The 24858-nt window shown below is 37.0% G+C and overlaps 3 protein-coding genes across 7 annotated transcripts; 1 reads left to right on the forward strand and 2 right to left on the reverse strand.

Moving 5' to 3' along the window:
- Window positions 1-2289: 2289 nt before the first annotated feature.
- LOC137956295 (uncharacterized) lies at window positions 2290-8235 on the reverse strand. 3 transcript variants are annotated; one of them, XM_068803731.1, is made up of 9 exons: window positions 7839-8235; window positions 6858-6978; window positions 6381-6522; window positions 5952-6215; window positions 4875-5859; window positions 4151-4386; window positions 3469-3542; window positions 2610-2718; window positions 2290-2504 (listed from the first exon to the last, which is right to left on the reverse strand). In XM_068803731.1, the coding sequence occupies exons 2-9, from the start codon at window positions 6902-6904 to the stop codon at window positions 2472-2474; spliced, it is 1890 nt and encodes a 629-aa protein (XP_068659832.1). In that variant the 5' UTR covers window positions 6905-6978; window positions 7839-8235; the 3' UTR covers window positions 2290-2471. The 3 variants fall into 3 exon arrangements, with proteins under 3 accessions (XP_068659832.1, XP_068659834.1, XP_068659833.1); XM_068803733.1 differs by lacking the exons at window positions 6858-6978; window positions 7839-8235 and having other exon boundaries at window positions 5952-6210; window positions 6381-6470; XM_068803732.1 differs by lacking the exons at window positions 2290-2504; window positions 2610-2718; window positions 3469-3542 and adding an exon at window positions 3563-3601.
- A 967-nt stretch (window positions 8236-9202) lies between these two features.
- On the forward strand, window positions 9203-14606 carry LOC137956196 (WPP domain-interacting tail-anchored protein 1-like). 3 transcript variants are annotated; one of them, XM_068803575.1, is made up of 5 exons: window positions 9203-9308; window positions 9549-9754; window positions 9976-10540; window positions 10919-11955; window positions 13463-14606. In XM_068803575.1, the coding sequence occupies exons 2-5, from the start codon at window positions 9650-9652 to the stop codon at window positions 13541-13543; spliced, it is 1788 nt and encodes a 595-aa protein (XP_068659676.1). In that variant the 5' UTR covers window positions 9203-9308; window positions 9549-9649; the 3' UTR covers window positions 13544-14606. The 3 variants fall into 3 exon arrangements, with proteins under 3 accessions (XP_068659676.1, XP_068659677.1, XP_068659678.1); XM_068803576.1 differs by having other exon boundaries at window positions 9613-9754; XM_068803577.1 differs by lacking the exon at window positions 9203-9308 and adding an exon at window positions 9832-9905 and having other exon boundaries at window positions 9713-9754.
- A 2521-nt stretch (window positions 14607-17127) lies between these two features.
- Window positions 17128-20087, reverse strand: LOC137956538 (zinc finger protein WIP3-like). The gene is made up of 2 exons (XM_068804077.1): window positions 19452-20087; window positions 17128-18049 (listed from the first exon to the last, which is right to left on the reverse strand). Exons 1-2 carry the CDS (start codon window positions 20016-20018, stop codon window positions 17609-17611), a joined length of 1008 nt encoding a protein of 335 aa, XP_068660178.1. The 5' UTR covers window positions 20019-20087; the 3' UTR covers window positions 17128-17608.
- Window positions 20088-24858: the final 4771 nt, after the last annotated feature.

Below are 24858 nucleotides of genomic sequence, written 5' to 3' on the forward strand. Positions count from 1 at the left end.
CCGCTACATAGGTGAAAGAGAGGAAAGTGCTTTTCAAATAGTCTGTGACATATGGATCTTGATGAGTTTTCAGTTTTCTGCCAGAACGGTTAATGGACACTTTTGTGTCATTTCTCTTTGGTGGAATTCACAGTTATTGTTTATTCATTTGGATACACAGATAAGCGACTCCAGAATAGCTTTGATCCTCAGTGGAAATTATTAACATCTCACGTCCTCGGGTAGGCTTTCGTGGGACAGGTCTTTGAGCTGTTTATTTTGGGAATCAGCATTCTCATTTTCAACTTCAAAACTCGCGTCTTGTCCGGATTTCCTATTAAACGTTTTAGGTATTCACTCAATAACTCAAACTTTCTTTGTGATTGGATCAGTCTTTCTAGGCTTGGGCCGACTTGGGAACTGAATTGGCATCGGTCTTTCCATTATCGCTTTAGAGAAGGCTCGTCGGTCATCCCACCCGACCATGTAACTGGACCATCTGGTAACGAGGTCATGTACCAGAATGTTGGCAAAGAACTAAATCAGTGTGGAAATGTGTAGGGGTGAAAAGTTATCTATAACATAGATGGCTTTGCATATACTCTTCGAGTACAGTACAAGCTTTTTCCAGGTCTGTATGAATCACCTCGTCGGCACTAAATCTGCTCAAAGATTAATAGTGATCTCGGGCGTGTTGAGCACCAGATAGCCTATCAGACGGAAAACCAGACGGCAGCGCATCCGCAACTCTCGTTCTATGATGGGTGTTACTCGAGCGGAACAGACCATTTAAACCTCTCAGGACCATAGTCCTGTGCACAGCATCTCCTTTCACAAGCGTCAAGGGAGAAAGCGAAGAAGGAACCGCTATGGAAACATCTGCAACTGGCAAGAGGCAGTTGGCAAGGAGCACATTTCGAGAAGCAGGCACAGAACTGAAGCACTTTCTCTGCGGGAATTTGTCCTGTATGTCGATATCAATCTCGAATAAATCATCATCTTCTTCTTCCTCGTCTGTGCTGCAGGGAAGGGGTTTTTCTTCTTCTTGTGGGTAATTCAGAGTGGTGTTGGCCATGTTAGCTTTGTTCTTCCCTGAAGAGAGATTGTCCTTGCAGGGGTTTATATAGTGTGAATTTTCATCGTTAATAAAGAGAGGGAAGACGGTAAGTGGAACGCCCTTCAACAAATCTGCTACGGTTTGAATTAGAATGCGTCGTTCCACAGGAATAAAATAATCCAGAAGAAGTTAGGTGTGTTGAAGATTTGGTGGCTAGCGGGTATCTAATCTTTCTGGGAGAGATCATGCTGATGCAATTACAAGCATAGAACCAATCCTATAAAATGTGGAAATAGGATCATTTGGCGGAAGTTATTGACTTGGGATTCACTCTTGAGATGAATATTATTTAAATAGTTCTTTAGCTCAACAGTTTTCTTTCCTAATGATGATAAGAAATAGTTTCATGAAAACTAAATAAAGAAAAAACTTCAAGACTCTTGAATCATCTTGACAGCTTTAAGAAATTACTTGCTCAACACTGTACTTAAGCTTTGTTCAAATTATGGAGTTATTGTTAGAGTTTCTTGATATAAAAGCAGTATATGCGGAAGAGGGATGCAAAAAAAAAAAAAAAAATCCTCTTTCCTCTTCTATCATCCTCTCTTTTGTTAGTGGCAACAGTTGCCCATGGGTAGCTGCAAGCAAGCAATCACAGTCTATTTGTATCGTGATCATATAAACAGAAAAAATAATATTTTTCCCATTTGTCTTGGATGGTCCGTTCGAAATCTCACATGATCTCATTGTTAAACCTGGTCTCAAAGTGGCCTGAACAACAAATTTTGAAGTTTTTCGTCTTTGCTCATCCAGAGATAAGAGATCATTTGTCATTGTCCAGTCTTATTCAACCCAAAAAAGTCTATAATTCATCTATCCTTTTTTCCTCACTAACCTGGAAAGTTTTTTCCATTCCTCTCCGCTGCCCCCTCTCAGGCTTGGAGAAGTAAAAGAAAAAACGAAAAAAAGAAAAAGGATGGGAAAAAGCAGATGGTGATTTGTTTATTTACTTATTTATTTAACCGCTTCCGTAGCTTGCTTTCACTTTCACACGGTGCTTCCCCATTATATATTTTGCCTTATTCATAAGCAGGTAATCACTAGCCATTTGTTTTTTTTAGAATAGTTTGCAATTATCTACTACTGGAAGCCCTATCCACCTTTTAGAGCAAATCTGAATCACCTGATGAGAAATGGAAAGCTGGAAACACTCACCACTGCACCATATCTCCATCACATTTCAATTTCCTCCCTGATATTAACACTATATACAGTTGTACTCAAGTTTTGTAGCTTGTATGTTAATATATATACAAGATAGTAGCCCTATAGCTTTAGAAAAGCAAAAAAAAACCTCTACACATTTACATCCAAAAATTTAAAAATTTTATCTTGCTTCTGTAAGTTGGAGCTATTATACATCTGTGTATTTCCTTCATTTGCAGCGGTTGCATTCCTTGAACTCTACCTGAAATCAGGAAGAGAAGTTTGGTCTGTGTTAGTACAGTTTGTGAATAAACTCTTCCAATAACAAACAATGGACAACATAAGTTGCAACTAAAAGACTAATTACCATATGAGGGTATTCTATCATTTCGACTTGTCCGCAAGAACACGAGTATGTGCTTAAGTGGAGGAGGCAAGCAAGTCGATGGCGATAAGCTTGCATGTGATTGTAGATGCTGCAGTACATCAAATTAACCACAAGCTTGTGTCAATATTTAGTAGTAGGCACATAACTAGAGCCAGTTTCGTTTTTCAGCATTTCACCTAAGATCCATATTTGTTTAAACAACCAGTTGGAAATCAAAACAAGCTCTACATGCAGCAAAGCTGTAAAATCTTTTTTATGACTTTAGTTTTAAGAGTAGTCCTGCGAGGGTAAAAGTATAAGAGTAGTAGGTAGGACTGAGGACATCTGGCCAATATATTGCTGCACAGACTTTCTCTGATGCAACTGGCCTTGGAGGGGCTCAAGACTATGCTGACAAGCCAACAAACGAGGATAAGTTCATCATCAATGTGAACAACAATTCAGAGCAACAGGGCCTACAGTTCATTGTTTGAGTAGCTATGATTGATGCGCATGTGCATTGGATGGATGATTACTAAAGAAGAACTCTTTTCTGCATATATTTATTCCTTGGCACTTCAAGAAGGTTTAATGACCTTCAAAGGAAATGGGTAGCTTAATGGCGAGGCAGAAGTAGAAAAAATGAACCAATATGCACCTGGCAAAAGCATCTTTCCCATGAACTTCATTTTTGAAACTGGATAGTTGCAGAACATAGAGATGCAGAGCACATATTTACTGTACAAAAACTTCAAATATCTACTGTGCTTCTGATCAATGTGGATTATGTATCTTCAAGACTCTTAAATGTAGATGGAAGAAGTAGTCGAAGAATTTTACAAAAGGAAGCAATCCATACCTTAATCTATGTCTATTGCATGTAGCGAGGAATGCAACAAGACCATTTATAATGCTTCTGGTAGCCCCAAAAACCTGAAGATTTCCACCATAATGCTTGTTCAATAGTAGTAGAAGGAGTTAATCTCCAGGCCCTACATTATTGTTTAATTCCAAATACTGTCACAAGTTCCATAGTTCTAATCATAGCCAATTAATTGAGATGACAAATATGGCTCAGCTAACAAAAAGCCTTAAGGGCATGTAAAATCATCATTTTACTCTCAAACAAGTCTTTATAAAAATCAGATTTTGACGTAACAGGTAAGTGGCCCATCTTATTTTTAAAATGTTCAAGGTAGAGGTGAGGCCCTCCCGTCCCCCTTTTCATGGACAAGAGATCTTACATGACACTTCTACACAGGAAATGAAGAGGAGAGGAGGGAGATCCTCCTGCTGCCCTTTCATCTTCATTCCATTCGGAACTATGATCAAGGGTTTCCCTGACCCTCTTTTACTTTTTTGAAAGAGAGATTACATCAGGTAAAAGATGCTTATGCCCCCAGGATAAATAGTCTGCTACATTTCTATCGGCCAGATTGGAATTTAGCCGTATTTGGAAATACAGTACTATGGCTATATTTGAAACTAAGTCAAAACAAATGGAGTATTTGCATAAGAAGTGGAATGAAACGTTTACCTACCTGTGAAAAGAGATCTTTGGAAATACTTTTCCAAATGGAGACACCATGTCCGCTGGGTTTCACATTGACAAGAGATGTAAGTTGTACCACAGCCACAAATGATTGGCAAGCATCTTTTAACAGCTCATAGACCTCAGAGAATATCGAAGTTGCATAGCTTGCAAATGCCAAGGTCAATTGAAAAGGGGCGAGCAAAATTGTGTATATGTAATATAAGAGTGGGGAAACAGTGGTTGCTGCAAAAGATCAAAATAGAAAAACCTCTTAGGGCAGAGTAGTAAATATTTTACAAAATTAGGTGATTAGGTGAGGAGAAGTATTTAAATGGTTAATGGTGTTGGCAAAGCCCAGACTAGGCTACTGCTGTTGAAATGGAGTTAATATGTTATATGTGAAAAACAACCATGGTTTTGTCAATTGAGGGGTCCATGGAATAACCAATGGCACAAGGATCTGAAATAATCAAACTTCATATTGATATCGTCACTGTGCTTAAAAGAATAATATTTTGTAGCTTTGAGGTCTGTGTCAAAGATATATACACAAGGTGAAGAGCAGTAATTTCCCACTCAAAAGTGATGATCAGGACGATAGCCTTTCCATGGTGACTCAATGGATCGAGTTGCCATATAATTGGTCAAGTTTGCTTCATCATATACCATCAATATTCAATAATACGTGTTAAGAACTTTATAGATGAAGAGAACATGGTAGGAAGTCATACCTGTTATCCACATATATTCATATATTAGACCAAATGGCGAGAATAACACCTCAAAAAAGTCAATGATTGAACAATATGAAGACTCAATTGTTATCCAGATTGTAGACAGGTATAGCTCTCCAGTCTCAGCAAAAAAATTCCAAGCTGGCAACATGAGATCAAAAGCTTCCATTAGGGGCTCTTTTAGAGGCTTTGTAATTGGCTGCATGACACGAATTACTTTCATCATCCAGCGAACTGCCTTCTCCAAATTCTGAAGGAAAAGCATGGTCCCAAGATAACGAATCCTAGAAATCATCTCCCATGCTTCTATCCAATCAAAGAGAGGACCCATCAGGCCTGACGCTGTAGCCTTCAAAAGTGGCACATTTTTGTACAAGTCATAGAACCCAATCATGACTGTAATAAGAGATATCAAGAAGTACAATGTTCTTGCAAGCGGCCGCATCCATGGGCGATACAAATGGCAAAATATGGGGTAAGATTGAAAGAAGATGACCCAACTTGGAAGACCTGATTCAAGCAAAGTAAGGAGCCTCATATCAGAGGTAATTATCTTCTTTAACTTAAATGGAAGGTGGCCATTACTGAACCTAAACAGAAGTAAAGTATCCTTGTATTGAGTGGAAGATACACAAGATTCCTCCTTTGCATCTACTAGATTCACTGACACCTTCTCCTGGTTATGCAACTCTCTGTCAATTATGTGATTATCTAATTTAAATAGATCTTCCTGAACATCAAAAAAAGTGTCTTCTGACGCTTCCAATATCAATTTATTGTCAAAGTGTAGCTCTTTAGAAAGATCTTGATGGCACCCAACATGCCCAGCCATGCCATATAACTGCTTCATGTTGTAACTGAGCACTTGGGTCTCAGATGAAGTGCCAGAAAACCAAGAAGATATGCAGCTCAAGGCATGATCAATACTCAAGAAGTCCCATTTTCTCATGGATTTCACTTCCAAAGCAACAGAAGTGTCAGTCTGCAAAAGATTTAATAGACAACAAATAAATAAGTAAAAACATGAAGCAGTTTGCAGAATATCATAAAAAGGTTTATTTTTAACGGTAATACCTGAAGTTCACTCAAATAATTTATTCCACGGACATCTTTCCATGTAACTTCAAAAACTAAAAAACCATGAAGGGACTTGCGCAAATCCATAATTGAAAAGAGAGTACTCCTCCGCCACTTTGCAGCATCAATGACTGAGAACCATTTGTATAACTTTCTAATTGCACTGGAGTTTGACATAAGACACTGACTCACTAAAGAATTCCTTCCTGAATCTGGAATTTGGGTCAGTCTTGTAGTATTTGTGAATGGGGACATCCTGTACTGCAAATAACCAAGAGAGTGTATAAGTTCATCTTTTGTACATTTTAATTTTGCAAAAGCACAAAAATTCTGTAAAAATAGAAAGAAATAAAATAAGGTCGAATTAGTCAAAAAGGTTTCCACATGATAATCAATTAACCGGTAAAATGGGCAAGCAAATACAACCTTTATAACCATTAATTGCCATAGAAGTGTTGCTTTGGGGTTCTTGTTCATCAACCACGGTCGATTATCTACGAGAACAAACAGTTTTTTACTTGTAGGAGTGAAATATAAAAATATCCTTGAAAGGTAAGACTGTATATCCCTGTAAAATTGCAAAAGAAACACATATCAGTTAAAGAGGAGAAGCATGATAAGTCAATATGAGACTTTGTCAAAAGAGAAATTCTGTTAGAGTGGTGACTAAGACACTTATAAAATTAGAGAAAGCTGGGCCGTAGCCATTCTTGTTAGGTTTTGCAGACCATTTTTTTAGTTTTTACCTGATATAAGATACATTTAAAAATAAAGAAAACGGACTTTCTTATCATTCAGAAGTTAAAGATCTGACATGAAGTTCTCTTCTGTAAACCTATAGAGGATAGATTGGTTTGTCAGTCTTAAAACAAGAAGATAACCAAAAAATTGATTGTACTTTACCCAATTTGTAGACTCGTTAGGGGGTATATATCTGGCAGGGTCTCCATAGTCCAGACTTCTCAAGCCTCTACAACCCGCGAAAAAATTCCCAAATCAAGAGATTAAGTAGGTGACGTTTCTCCTGTACACAAAATTGAAGCATGAAAATTAGAAATAGTGATCAATCCTTAAGCACAGGAGGATATACAAATGGACAAAACGATACTTCACTGACTCAAAGAGAAAGTTAAAAGCTTCAAGAACAAATACTGGCACAGAAGCTTAAATTTCTAAAGCTCCACGAAGAAAAATGATAAAACTCAGAGATATATACCATATCGATCATATCAAACAAATAATGCAGAGATAATAAAGAAATAAAAATAAATAAAAGTATGACAAATATCTAGCAGAAGGAATCAGAAAATGATCAATACAAACTCCCCTCAATGTCCCCATCCTAAAAATTCTAAACGTGGCACAAAATGAAGAGACAACAAGAATCCGTATCTAGTAAATTAGAACCTAACTCAAAAACCAACAATGATCCAGTCAGAACCAGATTCTCCAACAGACGAGAAGAAAACATCTTCATGAAAAGCAAATATCCAACAAGATTGTTACATACAATGACAAGACATTGCAGATAGAGCTGAATCAATAATGCTTTAATTTGTATTTTAATAGTAAGAACCATTTCGAACAAATTTTTTAAACCGAATCTTCCCCAACTTTGCAAAGTAGTAGAAAACACAACACGGAGTATAATGACATGTGGAAACTGATTGAATGTCAGTAAAACTGCAACATTTGCCAGGAAGTTCAAATAAAATAACAAACAACAATCCTACCAAAAGGAATGTATACTTCAAAAGAAACGATATAAAAGATAGACCCATTTCAAGTTAAAAATGCAAAACGAAAGGAAATCCAATAACCCAATAATAAAGTAATCATCTTAACACTTCATGACAACAAACAATCTAAAAAGCAATCCCGTACCCCTGAAGATTAGAACCCGATACTCTTGACAGAAATCCTCTTCTGACACATAGAAAGTGTCGGATGCAATACGGGGGCCAATTCCAGGTAAAGACCAAAAGGAAACGTCAATCAAGTCGGCAATCTTTGCTTTCCCATGCGTGAAGTTGAGAGGATAGAAACAGCAAGAAACGGTGGCAGTCAAACAATATCCCAGAATCGGCATGGACAAGGCGAAGAAGGCGAAGGTGGAAGTTTGACGGACAACCGAAACTTAAAAAACGCGCAAAGCCAAATTGGAGGCTTCGTTAGCAGCCACACGGAAATCTGAGAATCTCAACCTCCTTTGGATTTTTTAGTGCAACTGTTCCGGCCTTTCCGGTGGTTGAAATTTGGAAGATATTTTTTTCTTTTTTTTTCTGATGATGATTAAAGACCATTGATGGAACCCACCAACTAACCCATAATCTAAGAATTCATTCTGTCTCGAGCCGGCATCAAACAAGATATTTGTTGCGCATATGTCGGGTTTTATTATATATGAATTGGATTTAGTTAATTTAGTGAACAGTGACTCAGAGATTATAAAAAAATAAAAAAAAAAAACCTTTTCCTTAATTTACTCACGGATGCTAACAATTTATGAATGATTGACATTGCATTGATTACACTTGTGGTTTCTCGTTTGGGATGAATGATTTCAATCATTCTACCATGACGGACAAACCACGATTTGTGCAAGTGCTCACGAATCATTGTGACATTATTTGTAATTTAGTATGAGATGCTTTTATTAGTCGTATCTAATGATAATATAATTTTCTTTTGTTAGAGTGGGATGAATAAGCCTTGCTCTCTTCGATCATGTTCTGGAGTAGTTGGGTAAATCGACTGCAACTGTTTAGTAGAACTTTGGATTCGAAAATAATCACCTCAAGTGATTTAGATTGCTTAACTACGAAAAAGTCATTATGAATTTCCAGAAGTGCTGCAATCCTTCACCAATGCGATTGATAGTAAACGTGAAAAAGAATTTGAATGATTTTGTCTGAAGCGTAATTGCAAATTTGGACAATGGAATTACTGTTGGCTTGCACTTAATTCGACCTCGTCCTGATCCGACAATGTTTGAGTGCAGATTTTAGCGTTAAAGTCTGGTTCATCTTTTTTAAGAGAGATTGAATGGGAAAAAGAGCGCCGGATTACCCCGTCAAACTAATGGCCAAAGCTCAGAGAAGAAACATGAAATTTTTCCTGTAAATGAATAAATTTAACTTTTTTGGTAAGCATTATAGTCTTTGTCAATGTCAAATATTCCAAGAAGAAAAGAAAATAAGCTTGATTATTACACGCAGAGCATATTGGAATTTGCTTTCTCTCTTCTCTGAAAGCACCAAATTGAGATGTTCAACCTCTTTTGAGGAAGAACCACTCTGGGTTGGAAGTCCAGACACGTAACTCCAATCTCCACTGAAGGAACGGACGAATCTGGTAAGCCATTCTTCTCCCGAGGAAATGAGAAAAGACCCGACTGTATATTCTTACTAGGTTCTACCTACCTTAACGTTTTTATCCTTGAAATCTTTTATCTCGTTGCCTTGATTCAGGCTTAGATAACTATATCCTGAGAAACTAAATGATCTCCATTAATAGACTAAATGTAGTTATAAAATATAGATACATTATTTATAGAATTGGACAGATTAACGGAGTCCATTCTTTTTTTATCAGCTGTTCTGTGTTCTGTGTCTCTGACTTCTTTTCCGGGCTTCGATGCAATTCTATCCACCAAAAGACAATGACAAGTGCGGAAACCGTAGGGAGTAAAAGGAATGAGAGAGTTGACATCGGTGGGAAGAACTCCGGCCCATCACCTGAGACGGAATCCTGACCCCGGAGTTCGGTGGCTGCGAATTGCAGGCGAGTTGCAGAGGGAGGTACACTTTTCCTTATACTGGGTTGTCTTGTTTCAATTTCATGTGATATTCTTACTTCGTCTCCAAATCAAATGTAGGATCATGTTGTTAACATTCAGTTCCGAGTGGACTCGTTGATAATTTATCCTGTCAGTGTATTGCAAACGAAATGGTGGGTTTTCGCCCCGATGTCAAAATAATCTGTTTTGCTTTGGACTTACCAGTTTTTCTTTTCCGGATAGAATATGCATTTCGAGGCTGACAGAAAGGGTGATGCAACTATGGACGTCAAAACTAAGGATGCGGTTGATCTACCACTGGCGTCGGATGCCATCTTCTCGCCTCATCACCCACCTAACGCTGAGAAACTGAGGGAACTTGTCAATGCTGAAATTCTTACGAGAATTGACCTTGATTTGGCATATTCTGCAGATAGATTGCTAAACCTTGACAAACTGTTGAAAAATGTGGCTGCTGGAGTAAGTGATTATGAAGCTCTCGCAGTAGAGTATGAGGATGTTGGCGAAGACTACATTGAGAGTGCACTGGAGTTTGATCTTTTGTTTGCCGTATTTGATTCTAAGGTGAGGGACCTCGACAACTTGATGTCTGTCGTTCAGATGGATATTGTGGATGCCCATGAGAAAATATCTTCATGTGAACTATTGGAAGAATCTTTTCTGGAGTTAGAAGCCAAATTGGAAGACTCTGAAGAGTCCCTGAGACTGTTACAAGACCAGGTCGGGGAGATGAGGATGCACTCGGTGAAGTTTCAGAGTATCATAGACTGTTGCGGCCAGGAATCTTGTAAGCTCTAAAGCTATGTGATTTTCCTCTACCTTGTCATATATAAAGGAATTTACATAGGTAAATGGAGCATCTCGAGAGGGCGTGCCCTATGATTAGAACTTCTTATTGAAGACATTTTTGCTCATTGGCCAGACCTTTGAGGAAATTTTCTGCTCCTGAATGCCGGGACATTCTTCTGCATCATGAATCATTTCAGCTCCTCTCGGGAGATCTTTACCTATCTCCTCACACTGACTGAAAAAATTATCATATTGGTTTATTATCAATAAAAAAAAATCTTCCCCAAAAGAAAAGAATTAAAGCATCATGAATAGAAAAATATGATAGTGGAATTATGTCGGATATTAGGATCTAATTTGCTTCTTTTGGCTGTAGGGCAGAATGAAATTTTGGGTTTTTCAGAAAACTCTCTGTTCTCTCCCAGGGTTGCCAAGGTGGAAATGCAAACTGGCGCACAACAGAGGCATATCTTGAGGATGTTGGAGAAATCTTTAGCCAGAGAGCTGGACCTCGAAAATAATCTGACCATGTCAATAAATAATGAAGAAGATCTACTTACCAAGTTAAACAAGTCAGAGAGAAATTTTTGTCGTACTGAAGAAGCCACAGATATGTCATTGGAGAAATTCTTTGAGGCCCAAACTATGGCTGAAGTGCTGACTGTTATCTCAAAAGAGCTGGTGGATAAGCTCCATATTACTCATCTCAATTTAAATAGCTCGGTACAGAGAGAAGGTGAGATGAGATCTAAGGTTAGTTTGCTGGAGAAGCAGCTTAAACAAACAGACATCGTGCTAGAGAAAGCTAATTCTTCAGACTATGTGAATCCAGAGCAGTGCAATATATCAACTTGCAAAATTACTGAGCTACAAAGCGTAATTGAGAACTTAACGGAGAAGCTTTCACAAGTTGAAAGCAAGTGTAAGAGTGCTGAAGCTGAGAACAAATTATTAACAAATGCAAACTTTGAGCTTAGTCAACAAGTTGCTCTTCTTAGGAATGGCAACAGTAACGTAGGAAATGTTGGCCTGCTTGAAAAGCAGCTTAAGAAATCTGATGCCCAGTTACAGCATGCAAAGGCATTGGTTGAAGCAAACAAAGAGAAGCAGGGTATGTTTTATTCTGCACTGCGTGATATGGGAAATGTAATGGAGGATTTGAAGGTAAAACTCATGGAAGCAGAGAAACGAGCAGACAGTGCAGAAGCTAAGTGCATTTTGTTAGCAGAGACCAATTTGGAACAGAATGAGGAAGTGGGAGTTCTTAGAGAAAGAGTTGAATTATTAGAGGCATCTGCGTGTCAAGCAGATGACGTAAAGAAGACCGCAGCAAATGCTATTGACATGCGGACTAAAGTAATCTCTAACTTGCTCATGCAACTGACAGTGGAAAGAGAGCGACTTCAAACACAGGTCTTGATCATCCTTCTCTACATTCTCCATTTTTCCTTTATATACTGTTTGATAACTAAAAGGGTAGAAATGGACAAGGTGAATGTGTGCACTTAGCTTAAATATATGGCTCTTTTGTTTAAGGTCTCTTCTTGTTCATTGCACCAGTAGACTGTCTATGTGAGTTGAAGAAATTGGCTGAATAAATTTTCAACCCATTAAGTGATTAATAAATTTTTCAGGTGTCTTTTATTTCTACCTCTTCTCATTGTATTTGGGCAAATGATCTTGGGGGGGCAGGGGGAGGGTATGTATCTCATAGATAATGTTGAGTGAAATGCTTCAACTCTTCATAATCATTACTACAAAATATTGAGAACTGACTTTGCATTTGGGAGGATTACAGATGAAGCACAACAATCGTAGTAAGTTAAAGATTCATGATTTATCAAAAATCAGTGAAACTCCAACTTAAGGGCTTAAAGTTTTCAAAATTGAGGGAATTTAAATGCATGTTGAGATTGATGGTATGTAGGTGGTATGTAATGGTTGAAGTGGGGAAAAATTACTGGCCAAAGTTAGAAGATCTCTTCCTTAATGATAGGCATAGGATCAGTCACCCTTTGACAATTAGGCACAAGTCGAACCACAAAAAGGCAGAAATTTTCTCCTATTGTACTTCATAAGCTCAAGATTAAAAAGACAACTTGACCTAGGATTGAACAAACACAAGATCATAGGTCTGGGTCAATAGCAAGGCCATTATGTAAATATCTCACTTTCAGAAAACTAGTGTGAATTAAGGAACACAAGTACAACCACAAAATGGTGTGTGACTATCTACCCATCATTAGATCATTTGGGAAATACCTTTAACTGACTCCATCTAAATCCTATGAAATTGTTATTACTTGAGCATTTTTACAAGGTGATTCCATCTAAGTCCTCTGAAAATGCTATTAATTGAGCATTCTTACAAGGTTGACTAGAATTTTTTTTGTTTAGAAGTGGGTGTACGATTTAACATATTGAATTGTGTCGAAGGCAACTAAGTGTTCTGATCAGGAAACAAATATAAATGACTCCATAACCATCCAAAGATGTCTAGTAACTATTTTCATCTACACGTGCGTATACGGTTGGCATATTGACTTCTTTTGATTTGAAAGGTGATGGGTGTTCTGCAGTAGAAAAAGAAATCTTTGTGAACAAATAGTTTTAGCAAGTTCACAATGCTCTTTCTGTGGTCTTTGTCTTCTGGTATGCCATATTGACTGACTAACATGTAGGGTTATCTCTAAGGAGTAAGATAAAGCAATTGGGGGTTTGAGCATTAGATTTTAGATTTATTTCCTGTTTCATTTTCTTCTGGTCTCTGAGTTTGAATGGAGCTGGGATCTAAAGTAAATGAACCACCTCCATTTGTGCATCACACAGAAGTTAAATTCATGTGATGTTTGCCTTACTTGTGGTTCATGTATTTATTCAACCTCTTCAAACTAATATGTATACTCTCCTTTATGAGCAGATATCTTCACTGGAGAAAGAAAACAGCATCTTGTTGGAAAACTGCTGGAAAACAAAGAGCAACATATCTGTTACAGGGTAGCCAGCCTCGGAATAACACAATACAAGAATCAGAGGTCATCATTTCACAGTAGTTGGTGTCAAGCCAATTGACCTCTTAACCATTCAAGCCAGATAGCCACATGGTACACTAAGCAGGCATTGGATCGCTAATATTTGTTTATCATCACGTAAAGCTGATTCTTTTAAATCCCTCTCCTGGATCTAGTCAATTAACCATTTGGGTCGTCCTTTGCCAGAGATGAAGTTGTGTGACAACATCTTTTATTGGGCTTTTGTTCTCCTGTGTGTTCGGCCCTTAATGAAGTGCTTTGCGTCTTCTCACTTTTGGGGTACTCTGCCTGTGTATTAGAATCCACTCTTGCTGTTGCAGACAGGATGCTCACCATAAAACATGTCTTGGCTGTTCATCAGCAAGATGAACAAAATCAGTTTCATCACTTACTGAAGAAAAAAAAATGCTTATTTACTACAAGCTACGCCTCTTGTTATCCTAATCTTCTACGGAGTTTATATAATTTAGCTTACCATCTTGACACTACAGTTTCATCTGAAGCAAGATATTCCTGATGGTTAGCCTCCAATATTTTCCTCATGTCGTCAGCAGACAGATGCTCACTTGTGAACTTACAGAACTTTTCAAAATCTGCAGCTTCGGAAGTTGGTTTCCCATCTGCGTGGCCATTGTCATTGTTTGTAGCTTCGGGTTTTTTGGCCTTTGGCCTCTGTCGTGTGCTTCCTCGTCCCTTCTTTGCCTTCTTCTTCAGCAGTGCATGGACTTCAGATCTCGTCTCCGGCTAACTTCCAGAAGAAAAAATTTCAGCAAAAAAGAGTTTCAGTTGATCAAAATAACTCTGTCTACTCTTGTATTCGGGCTGAACCAGAATTAGAGTTCCTTTTAATCCTAAGGAGAGTAGACACTATTAATTTACATGATTTCTGAAACCCACTTCTCATCTCTACTCAAAAAAACTAACAGTGGCTATAATCCCTCTGTGTCACTGAAAACTTTTATCTATTTTTTATTTTGTATTTAAGGACATAAAGTTAAGTTATTTGTTGATATAAAGTTAAGTTATTTTATATATCAGTATATCTCCGTGAAATTTCCTTTGCCAATTGCTACTTTGATCACACTTCCCTCCATCTTTCACCTTTTCTCCTTTCTAATCCAGACAGTGATGCATTCCATTTTGTGGACCTGTTCTCAATCCTTTATCAACTCTGGGATCCATGAAGACTCGGAAGGGGGAAGGGGGAAGGGGGACCCTTACCACACATAGTGAGACCTATAGAAAAAGACTAATCTGCAAAGATTGGCTTGCTTTTGCTTTAGTAGGTCTCATACTTTTCTTCTTTTTTCCCCTTTAAAGAAAGTTGAATGGATTTGGCCATGAACTGTCATGAGATAGTCATACGAAAGAGCTAGCTTTGGTTAGTTTCATCAAGCTCCAAACTCCTCAAATGGCTGATATTAATGATAATCTAAACAGTCCTGGAAGAGACACCCAACTAATGTAATATTTCCATAACATGACTATATATATGTTATCGAAATTGTGTAAGGATCATTAAAGATATCAAGATTAATCCTGTGCAAACAGTTCTGATGAACCATTTTTGAACGTTTGCTCTACTTAAAAAATCTCCAGATTTTCGAAGTTTGGAAAAAACCCACTGAACAAGAAATCTTAACCACTATTCATTTCGAAATCTTTTGAAAGAAAAAAAATAAATCTTAACCAGTATTCATGTCAAGGAAACTGTCAGGAAAATGTTTTATCCAATTGATGTTCATGCAATTCAGAATTTGTTGTGTACTGTGGCGAGATTAAAGGACCTTCATTGGGATGATTCATTGCAATATTCAGAAGAATGGATTGTCTTTTTAGCTACATTTCACAAGTCACTGCTACGTCGTTGCCTTTCTTCTCCCCAAGCATTGGTTTTCACATGGCTGAGACTGTGGTCAAGATCTGAAAAATATTTCCGGTTTTTTTGGTTGTAAGTGAGTGGTTTAAGAAGCTTAACTCTATGCTTTAATTAGTGGGGTTGCAAGAGGAAGTCATGGGTCTTGAATTAGCTTATAAATATGAGTTATGTTTTAGCTGTATTTCAGAATATTTCCCAAGTTTCGTTGTCGTTTTTCTCTTGGCTTTGCAACATAAACGCCCTATTACATTATTGGTCTAAGAAGAAAAGGTCTCATTCACAATCAATCTAATGAATAAGATTTTTTTTTAGTATACATTTTTCTTATCAGAACATCTAAACTTCACTTATATTTGGCCTAGTTCACACTCCATGGCTACAGACCTACCAAGGGATTGACAGAAAGAAAATCATCAGTCTGCTTCAACTGCAACATCGGCTACCAATCCCCATCTCTTCTTTTCACACCTACTGGCAACAATACTACATCACGGAGCCCTTTTAAATATACTTAGAAGACTGTCTTCTTGGCCTGTGACTAAGGAGGATCCATCACGTGTCAAGATCTACATTGCCAAACATACTTTTTGCACAAATATCGTTTTTTTTTTCTGGGCTGATATGGGACACCCTTAATTTTTAACTCAAGATCGAACAAGATTGCTGATTATTGGTTTGAGCTGCAGGTACGGAAATGGAGATGGGAAGGGAGACATTGAGATTGAGAGAAGAGGGTTTTATTTCTTCCCGACAAAAGATGGTGGTAGATCCCACTTCCCTTTATTTGATTCCTCTGATTCAAACAACTCGCTGATTTTCCATGCAACTTTTAGTTTGGTCAAGGCCACCCCAAAAGAAGCTCTCTCTTTCTCTCTCTTTCTAGAGGTTACCCAAGAAGACCTGATCAAAATTTGTTGGGGCTTTACCTTTTCTGGGACTCCGAGTCAACAGGATATTGGTGAACTTGTTGACATAAAATCTGAAAATTGGCGAGTTTAGAAGCTCTGGCAATTCAGTGAAAACAAGACAGACCTTGTAAGAAATTTCTTTCTCGGCATTTCATTAATACTGTATATGTCCTGAGGCCTTTGATCAGCTGAAAAGAATTACTATACTTTTTTTCCCAGCTTGAATTTGTCTCTTATTTCGTAGCAAAGACTTTTCTTTTCTAGATTTATTTGCACTTGCTTTTTTCTTTGTTCTTCAGAGTCATAAAACAATAGGTGGTAAGTGGTGGTGGTTTTCTTATGCAACAATGTTAGACTTTAGCAGCAGTTTCCCACCTAGACTTTGAAAAAAGAAACTCAGAGAAAAAGGCTCTACAATGATTTCTTCTCCCCTTTACATATAATAGACATTATCAAAGCAAAGCTGGACATAAGACATGATTAGCATCCCATGAAAGGGAGGCCCAAATGCCAACCCATCGTGATGTGAGCCACGATTTTCGTTTCTTACATGGATTCATCAGTGTAATAACAGTTCAGTAATGAGTGGAGTAGATAGAGGAAGAAAACAGATTCTGGATGTCTAAATTTTCAAAAATACAGATGGAAGTTGAGATTCAGAGATGAGCACAAATTAAAAAAAGAAAAAAAAAAGAGAAAGATAGCATTGAGAAATAGCAGTTCATTACCTGATTCCATTAGAAATGATTATTACACTAATGGTCAATGAAGTGAGCAAATTTTCTCCTCGAGAGGAATTACAACAAACAACCGATCTTAAAAGATGCAGTTGGAATTTGTGTTACAGCAAGACCATTGGCAGAGATAAGAAAATTCACCTACTTCATATCCTTGCTTGGAGTACACACGCCACTTGTCAAACCCTAAAGCAAACCACATATCTGATGCTGTTATTACATCTTATCACCTCACATGTGCTCTATAGCAAACCACTCCCCTTCTGTGTCTCTTCTGTAAGAAACACTGTAGGAGCTTTTTGTTACTGAGCACACGCTTGGATAAGCTCATAAACCTAATAACCCAGTGCCTATATAGGAAGAGAAGGCAAAGATCTAAATAATCCACGAAATACTTGACCAGAGTTGGCTCCTAATCACAGTTCTCCAAATCAGTATAAGGTATCGTACGTATCTGGTTTACCCAAAATTCCGATACATATCGACCAATACGGAGAATGTTGCTCCCTGTCATGCTGAGACGACTTCTTCGTCTTCAGAGCCAGTGATGCATTCCTTATCGTCTTCAAAATCTTTGTGAGAAGGGTGCGGAGAGTGACCCTTGCCGAAGGATCTTATGTGATCTTTAAGTGATCTCTTGTGTTTGAAATCAGACCCACAAGTGCAGAACCATAACTTGCCACAGTTTTTCTCATGGGTTCTCCAATCACCCCGAACTGCAAAGGATTTGCCACACTTTCGACACATAAAGGGCTTTACGCCATGCTTCCTCTTGTAATGGGTTTGGAGGGTCCTGAAATCCTTTAGTGGCTTTGCTCTCGGATGGTTGATGTTGTTCTTGCAGCCATGAGCACAGCAGTAGCAAGGGAGCCTCAACATTGCTGTTGGTTGCGTTCCTCTGAGAGATTCCGGCCCTTTTCTGTACTGCGAACCATGTCCCCACATGTGCATCTGTAAGGGTTGCGCGTGAATACTAGTTCCAGGAAGAAGACAAATACAGGGTAGCTATTTATGGATCAAGGAACTGGAAAAGAGTCATATATAAGCTAGCAAGACGTTGAATGAAAAGATTGTTGAAAAATGATTCTTCCTGTCTGAGATCATGCACGGGGTTCTTTTGCAAAGCCATTTCATAATCATTAGTTGGACTAGAATTACAGTCAAGATATGGAAGTAAAAGAGAAAGACTAGAATAACTTGATATGAGTTGAGTCGAAACTTGGAGTCTCAGTAAATTTTCTGTCTACTGCTTCGGTGTAAAATAGGTTTATTCGTCTCTGATAGATAAATTAGATTGTTCAAAAAATTGTTGGTTTCATGGCTTCAGTGCTAGCTTGCCACAGAGAGGAAAACAAATGAGAAGGATTCAGAAAGAGCTTGGTATAGCTTGAGGTAATTTATCTGCGGCAAATTCGTTTACCCTAAAGCTTTTCTTCCTGGGTTGTATAGGATGATTGCAACTATAGAACTTTTCCTGATCAAAACCTGTCGAACTAAGAGGAAATAATTGATCACCATATTAATGATGCCGCTTAATCATTTTGGCGTGCTAAAAAAAGGACAGGAAAGAAAACGTACACAATTGTTTTCGTTGTGTGGAACACCCCTGAATTTTTTTTAAATTGAATGAGGCTTCCCAAGGGTTTAACGGTGATGGAACAACATATCTCTTATTTAAATCAGATTCTAACAGAAGAACGAACCAGAAAATGATATCCATAGATCAAATGAAGCTATAATAGAAGAAGAAAAACTTTCTGGTGGAGCAATTTCTGTGCTAAAACAAATCAATTCTTCGTACTGAAATTAAGAGTTCCATGATTTGCAATACCTCGTGAGCTTAAATGGTTAAAATAGCTCTTGGGAATGCCTAAACTATCAAACCTATTTATTTATTTCTTTATTTTTTTGCTGAGAGGAGCGGTATTGAGGGAGAAATATATTGCGGTCAGGTGAAGGGAAAATTATAAACACCAGCAGATGCTAAGAACAAGAAAAAAATAGCACAGAAAAACGGAAAATGAGAAAACTTGTCAGTGTTTTCAGTAACTTCTGTGGAAACAATCAGTGAGAGATAAAAATTAAGTAGGAATCAACCTCATATGATCACAACCGAAATTTTTTTATTAAAAAAGTAAAAAGATGGGGAAAAATTAATTAAAAGATGATTACTACTCAGAATTCTTGCACCAAGAGGAACTTAACTTTCCATGTTCTTTCTCTACTGGTAAATAAATCAGCAACTTCGAGAACAAATTTCCTTTCAACCTAAAACTGAACTATATGCAGATGTTCATTAAAACTTAAAAAGGAAAAGAATGGAAACTGCAGAATGTTTAAAAGAACTAATTACCTGCATGTTGTTATACCTATTGAAGGTTTTGTTGCAGACAGAACAAGAGAACTGTGTCGGGCCAATAAGAATCTGAGCAGGTGTGGGAATCCAAAACCTACTCTCGCTGCTAAAAGAGCAACTTTCAAAGCTCTTCTTCTTGGATTCCCCTTCCTTAAGACCACCTATCTTGTTCTCACTATCAAAACCGCTTGAATCAGGCAATCCGATGTGTAAAGACACAGTAACTTTTTCTGATTTCTCTTCTTTCAGTGAAAGGCTCGAGTTTTCTGACTCCACCTCCTCTTCTTTCATCGGTTTGGTCTCCTTGAAGCTGCTCAGAAGAGGAAGACACTGGATTCTCGGATGAAGCATCTCGTCCTCTTGCTGCTGCTCGTAATAGAAAGGAACTTCTAAATAGTTAGAGTTGGAAAAGTACTGAAGTTGCTGAGGCATGGACGGAGTTGCAGAAAGCGGAGGAGGAGCAGGAGTTGGAGAAGGTGCAGATGATGGCTTGAGCCATTCAATGAAAGTTGGAGCCTGGAAACAAAAACCCATTTCCTCTGCATGGAGCTTCTTTATTCCCATCTCCGAGGGAGAGATCAGAATAACTTGTCGGAGCCGCTCACTCGGAGCCCTTTGGTAGCTAGGCCTCAAGTTCTGGTAGGATCATGGAATTGCGCTTCAGGGGAGGCTTTTTTCCTTTATTTCTTTGAGAAAAGCGAGGGTTGAAGAAAGAAAGCGTGTCAAGGATGACGTGTTTTTGGAGTCTCTCCACTGATTTGCTTTTGAGAGGGAGATCAGTAGTAGGTTTCGAGGAAAAATGATAGACTGAAGACTCGCACAGTAATGAAGTCAGAAACCAATCCCGGAGCTCAAAAGTGATAATAGTTTTCTGGGTTAATTTCAGAAATAGCAGGCGCAACAAAATGCCGTGAGAATTTGACACCATGCTCCTGTCTAATGCTCTTTGACAATCGTCTCTTCTCTTACATCTTTATGCCAAACGGCATCTCCTGATCTCTTCCGTTTTACTCTTTTTTATGTTTAACTGTGATTAATTATATATATCGTGATCTCTCTGATATTCTGCAGTCTCACGGCGGCAGCATGCTGTCGGTCGCCTGGAAATTTCATCAAGCATGATCCATCGGCTGTATCGATCAATATTAGAAAGACTTTTATGAACAATCAATTAATCTCTTGTGGAAAAAACCTAAATTAAGTACTTCTATCTTGGGATCATGGACATTTAACGTCAGTTTTGAACTGTTCTTGTGAACATGCATGCCATGTCTCTACGTACAAATATTGTATGAAAGGCCAAGAAGAGCCGACAAGATAAAAGGAAGAGGATTTTCAGGAGTTATATCACCTCTTACTTTTTCTCTTTATCACACCCTCCTTTTGATTTTTTTCCTCATCTGTCAATGTTGTCTTCCCCGTCGCTTTTCCTGACTTAAAGTTTAAAATGCTGTTGATTTTCAACCTTTCATACTCGAGCCTTGAGAAGAAACCAGAGGGAAGCATAATGTTATAGAGTCTCTGTATCGGTTGAAAGTTGGAAACCCGGCCGCGTGCCTTTTCCTGGTCTTTTAGCATTAACAGATCCCCTGAACAGAAATTATCCACAAATGCCTGTGGGACCACGCGTTTCTTCTCTCAGAGCATGTATCAGAGAAGCGAGCGATTATCTTCTTGGTTCTGTAGAATAAAACTGTGTTGGGTAATTGATCCTGAAGACGAAGCTTGCTCCAAATTGGGTGAAACAGTTGCAGGGATCAGCATTCTCCAACCACTCAAGTTGCGTCTTACTGGATATCATGAGGTATGAAACACTAACAGTCGTAAATGGAGCAAGATTGGATAACTAACTGCTGCGGGAAAAGATGGGTAAAAGAGAAACCCTTTTTTTTTTGCTTGTCTTCTTCATTTGTTAAAGCGATCACTCCAGACAAGGATTGTGATTTTCACAAAGCCAGACCAGAGCCTACAATTAGTCCCGTGACTTCGATTAGAACCAAACCTGGACATCAGCGTAACAACCCAGAACAAGGAAGTAGTCGATCTTCTCATCTGAAAATGCCCAAGTCGATTCAATTGTCAGGCACGGACCAGCTACTGTGTCAACGTGACGACTGGGAATTCTTTTTTTTTTTTAAGCATTTTCGAGGTTAGCTATTCCTTCACTGTTTACCGACATGGGTTCTGGCCTACCTACCAATTCCGTTCACACTAGATGACGTTGGGGTGATTCAATTCATATCTCTAATTTCACTACCTTTGTTAATCTCATCTGGCCGCAGAATTCGAGGGATAATTTCTGACTTGACGAAAGGAAAGACGCCGTAGGTCTAGAAGTTCTGAGGAATCATGATATACGACTAAACAGAAGAAGTTAGGTATTGCTGGATTGGGTGAAGAAACCAAAACTGAACGACCCAAAAGGGTAGACGGAGACTGCTTGGGGAGACTTTGACTTAGGCCGGATTTGAGTGAATACTCATTTCTGGTTCGACAGTATTGTTCTGACGAAAAGAAGAGAGGGAAAATTGTAGAACAGAACTCATATTCAGCATTCATCTAGAATTGACGTGCCGTAGGACATCGGGAGCTTGATTATTCTTTTTCTAATTACAACTCGTTCATACTTGGTCCCAGTTCCGATGAGCACTGAGGCTTGAACCATGATCTTTTACATGATCACCGAGGGGAATTTCCTACTACCATGCTGCTCATGTGGGAAGGGCATGCGAGTGAGGGAAGACGATATAAAGTACTTATGTAATTATCTATTGTAAGTGTTTTTAGTAGTGTATTAATGACTCTTGATGAATACAATATTTTAAAAATTCAGTGATGAAAAGTTAATTAATTAAATAATACAATTAATAACTTATTTAATATAATTATTTTTATTAAATAATTAATCATTAAGTGAGCATTGTAAGAAATTGATTTTAGGAAAGTAATTAATAATTATTTAATAAGTTTTATTATTAATAAATAACAATAATAATCATTATTTAGTAAATAATTATTACAAAACAATGAACTAATAATGAATTACCTATTAATAATTATTTCAAACTTAAATTATAATTAAATTTTAATAAATAGAAATTAAGACTTACTTATTAATAATTATTTATTAATTAATATGAACCAATAATTAAAATATTATAAATTATAAATTATCATTTAAATTAATTATTAAATTTCAATTTTTTAAATATCATTTAATGATAAAAAATTTAGGATTAATGATTAATTAATTAATTAATTAAAATTATGACATTTAAATTATACTTACTTCAAATAATAATACTTAATTTAAAAAAATTATGAATAAATATTCATTAAATATTGATATATAATTAATAATAAATTATCATAGTTATTTTTTTATTATAATAGTAATTCATTAACAATTAGTATCATAGGAAGAAAACTTACCAAAGTGTCTCAGTTAAAAATGTTTTAGTTATTTTTCTTCTATTTATATTCACTTATTTAATTATTATAGGATTTATCTTTAGGAGTTAACTTTTGGATGTAATTGGGATATGGGTTGTAATTTTATTCTACTTGTTTTATTATTATAAATAAATACTCATTATACTAAATTATAATCAGGTTAATGAATTACTTTCTTTTAAAAAAAAATTAGCATGATATCATAGTAAGTTTTGTAAGTTGACTTGGCCAACCCACAAAGATAATGTGATCCTTTTATTATCTAGCATCTGTGTTAGTTTAGGTATGTGTTATTATTTTTCTTCCCATTGATGTTTTCCAGTCTCAATATATGTTATTCCTTTGACATTCATTTCTCCATAGTACTATTTTCATATTACAAACTACATATTGACAAAAAGAATTTTTACTCTATTTTTCAACACAAAATAAAATTTATCAATCGTAATTTTCTATAAAGAGAAATTGATATTTGAAGCGATAAAGGTCAGGCAACATGATTTGAGCAATAACAGAATACTTTATTTTTTTAGGCAGTTTATGCCAGCAAGAACGAGACTTTATATGGAGAACTATATCTCTAATGTAATTTCTTTGAGTCTAGTTTCTTTAAAAATAAAACGTTCATAATTTTAAGTTATATTTTGAGAGATATTAATATTTGAGGTAACAAAGGCCAATTATGGTAAAAATCTCTCATTTTTCTTATTTTTTTGTCCTACTATTCTCCATTTATTTACATGAATTGAGATTTCTTTTCTTATAGTCCTACTTTTTTAGATGTATTTTCCTTCTCATCAGAGAGTTTTTGTCAGACTTAAGCACTCTATGCTAGCATTTTATTGATTTGGTTTTGAGGGAAGATCGCACGAGGCAATTTGGCCCATGGTCTCCTCTCTAGTGTTGACTCGTGTGTGTACATCGGATACTTATCCTCCATCGTCATCCACAAAAACTATGCTCACCCCCAGAATTCTTTGGTGTTTACTTGGTCCAACTTATTTGTTATTTTTCTAATTCTACCATTTTAGTTTTCCCTAGTTTTTCAAAAAAAAAAAAAAAAGGTCACACTCATTATTGTTTCGAAAAACAAGTTCCTATTATTCTCTTTAAAAAAATGGTTTGAAGTAGAGTGTTGCATTGTCCCCTCCTATCCAAAGTTTCTAGAGTCAATTTGGAAGTAGTGTGTTGCATTGTTGTTTCCTTTTGTCTAAATTATGAAGTGCTATATCCTTGTGTTCCTCTAGTATTTGTTCGATTTATCATTTTTATCACTTCAGATTAATTCCTAGACCCGATGCCTACAAAGTATAAGAGTGCGCCCAACATCTAGTGTAAGTTAAGTCTTTTATTTTTCACCCAAGAGGTGATTTTTGTTTGAGCTACCCATAAATTACGAGTAGTCTCTTTTTTCATGCCTAAAATTAATTTGACATTTATCTGACATCTGAAATTGAGCAGAGTGTTTTTCGGACTATGACAGTTTTGACTGGCATATGGAATTTTGTCGTATGGCTAGGAGTAATTTTTATTTTCCATATTTATTTTTTGAAAGTGAAGTCTCTTTGTCTTTTCTATCACCAGCTTGAGAGGGAAAAGTAGAAGAAGAAGTACAAAGAAAGAGGTATTTTACTTTATGTGACTAAAATAATCAAGTAAAGGAGAGAGCCAAAGATGAAGATTTTGCTCCTAATAATAATTTCTCAGTCAAAGAAGATTGACGACCAATAATTTTTTTCCTTGCAAGCTTTAACTATAAACTCCAACTTGAGGGAGAGTGTTGAGGAGCAGGTATGGAGGAGTCTTACATTACTCTCACAAAAAGAAGTCCCATAAAGAAATAATTAATATGGTAAAATCTTACAAGAAGAGGAAGTCTCACAGGAGTATCTCAGTTTTAAAAGTATTTTAGTTATTTTAGTCTTCTATTTCTATTCAGTTGTTTAATTAT

The sequence above is a fragment of the Aristolochia californica genome, unplaced genomic scaffold, assembly GCF_029961685.1.
Source record: "Aristolochia californica isolate CCGP_79_NKW_82.1479 unplaced genomic scaffold, dmAriCali1.0.hap1 SCAF_2, whole genome shotgun sequence".
NCBI classification, from domain to species: domain Eukaryota; kingdom Viridiplantae; phylum Streptophyta; class Magnoliopsida; order Piperales; family Aristolochiaceae; genus Aristolochia; species Aristolochia californica.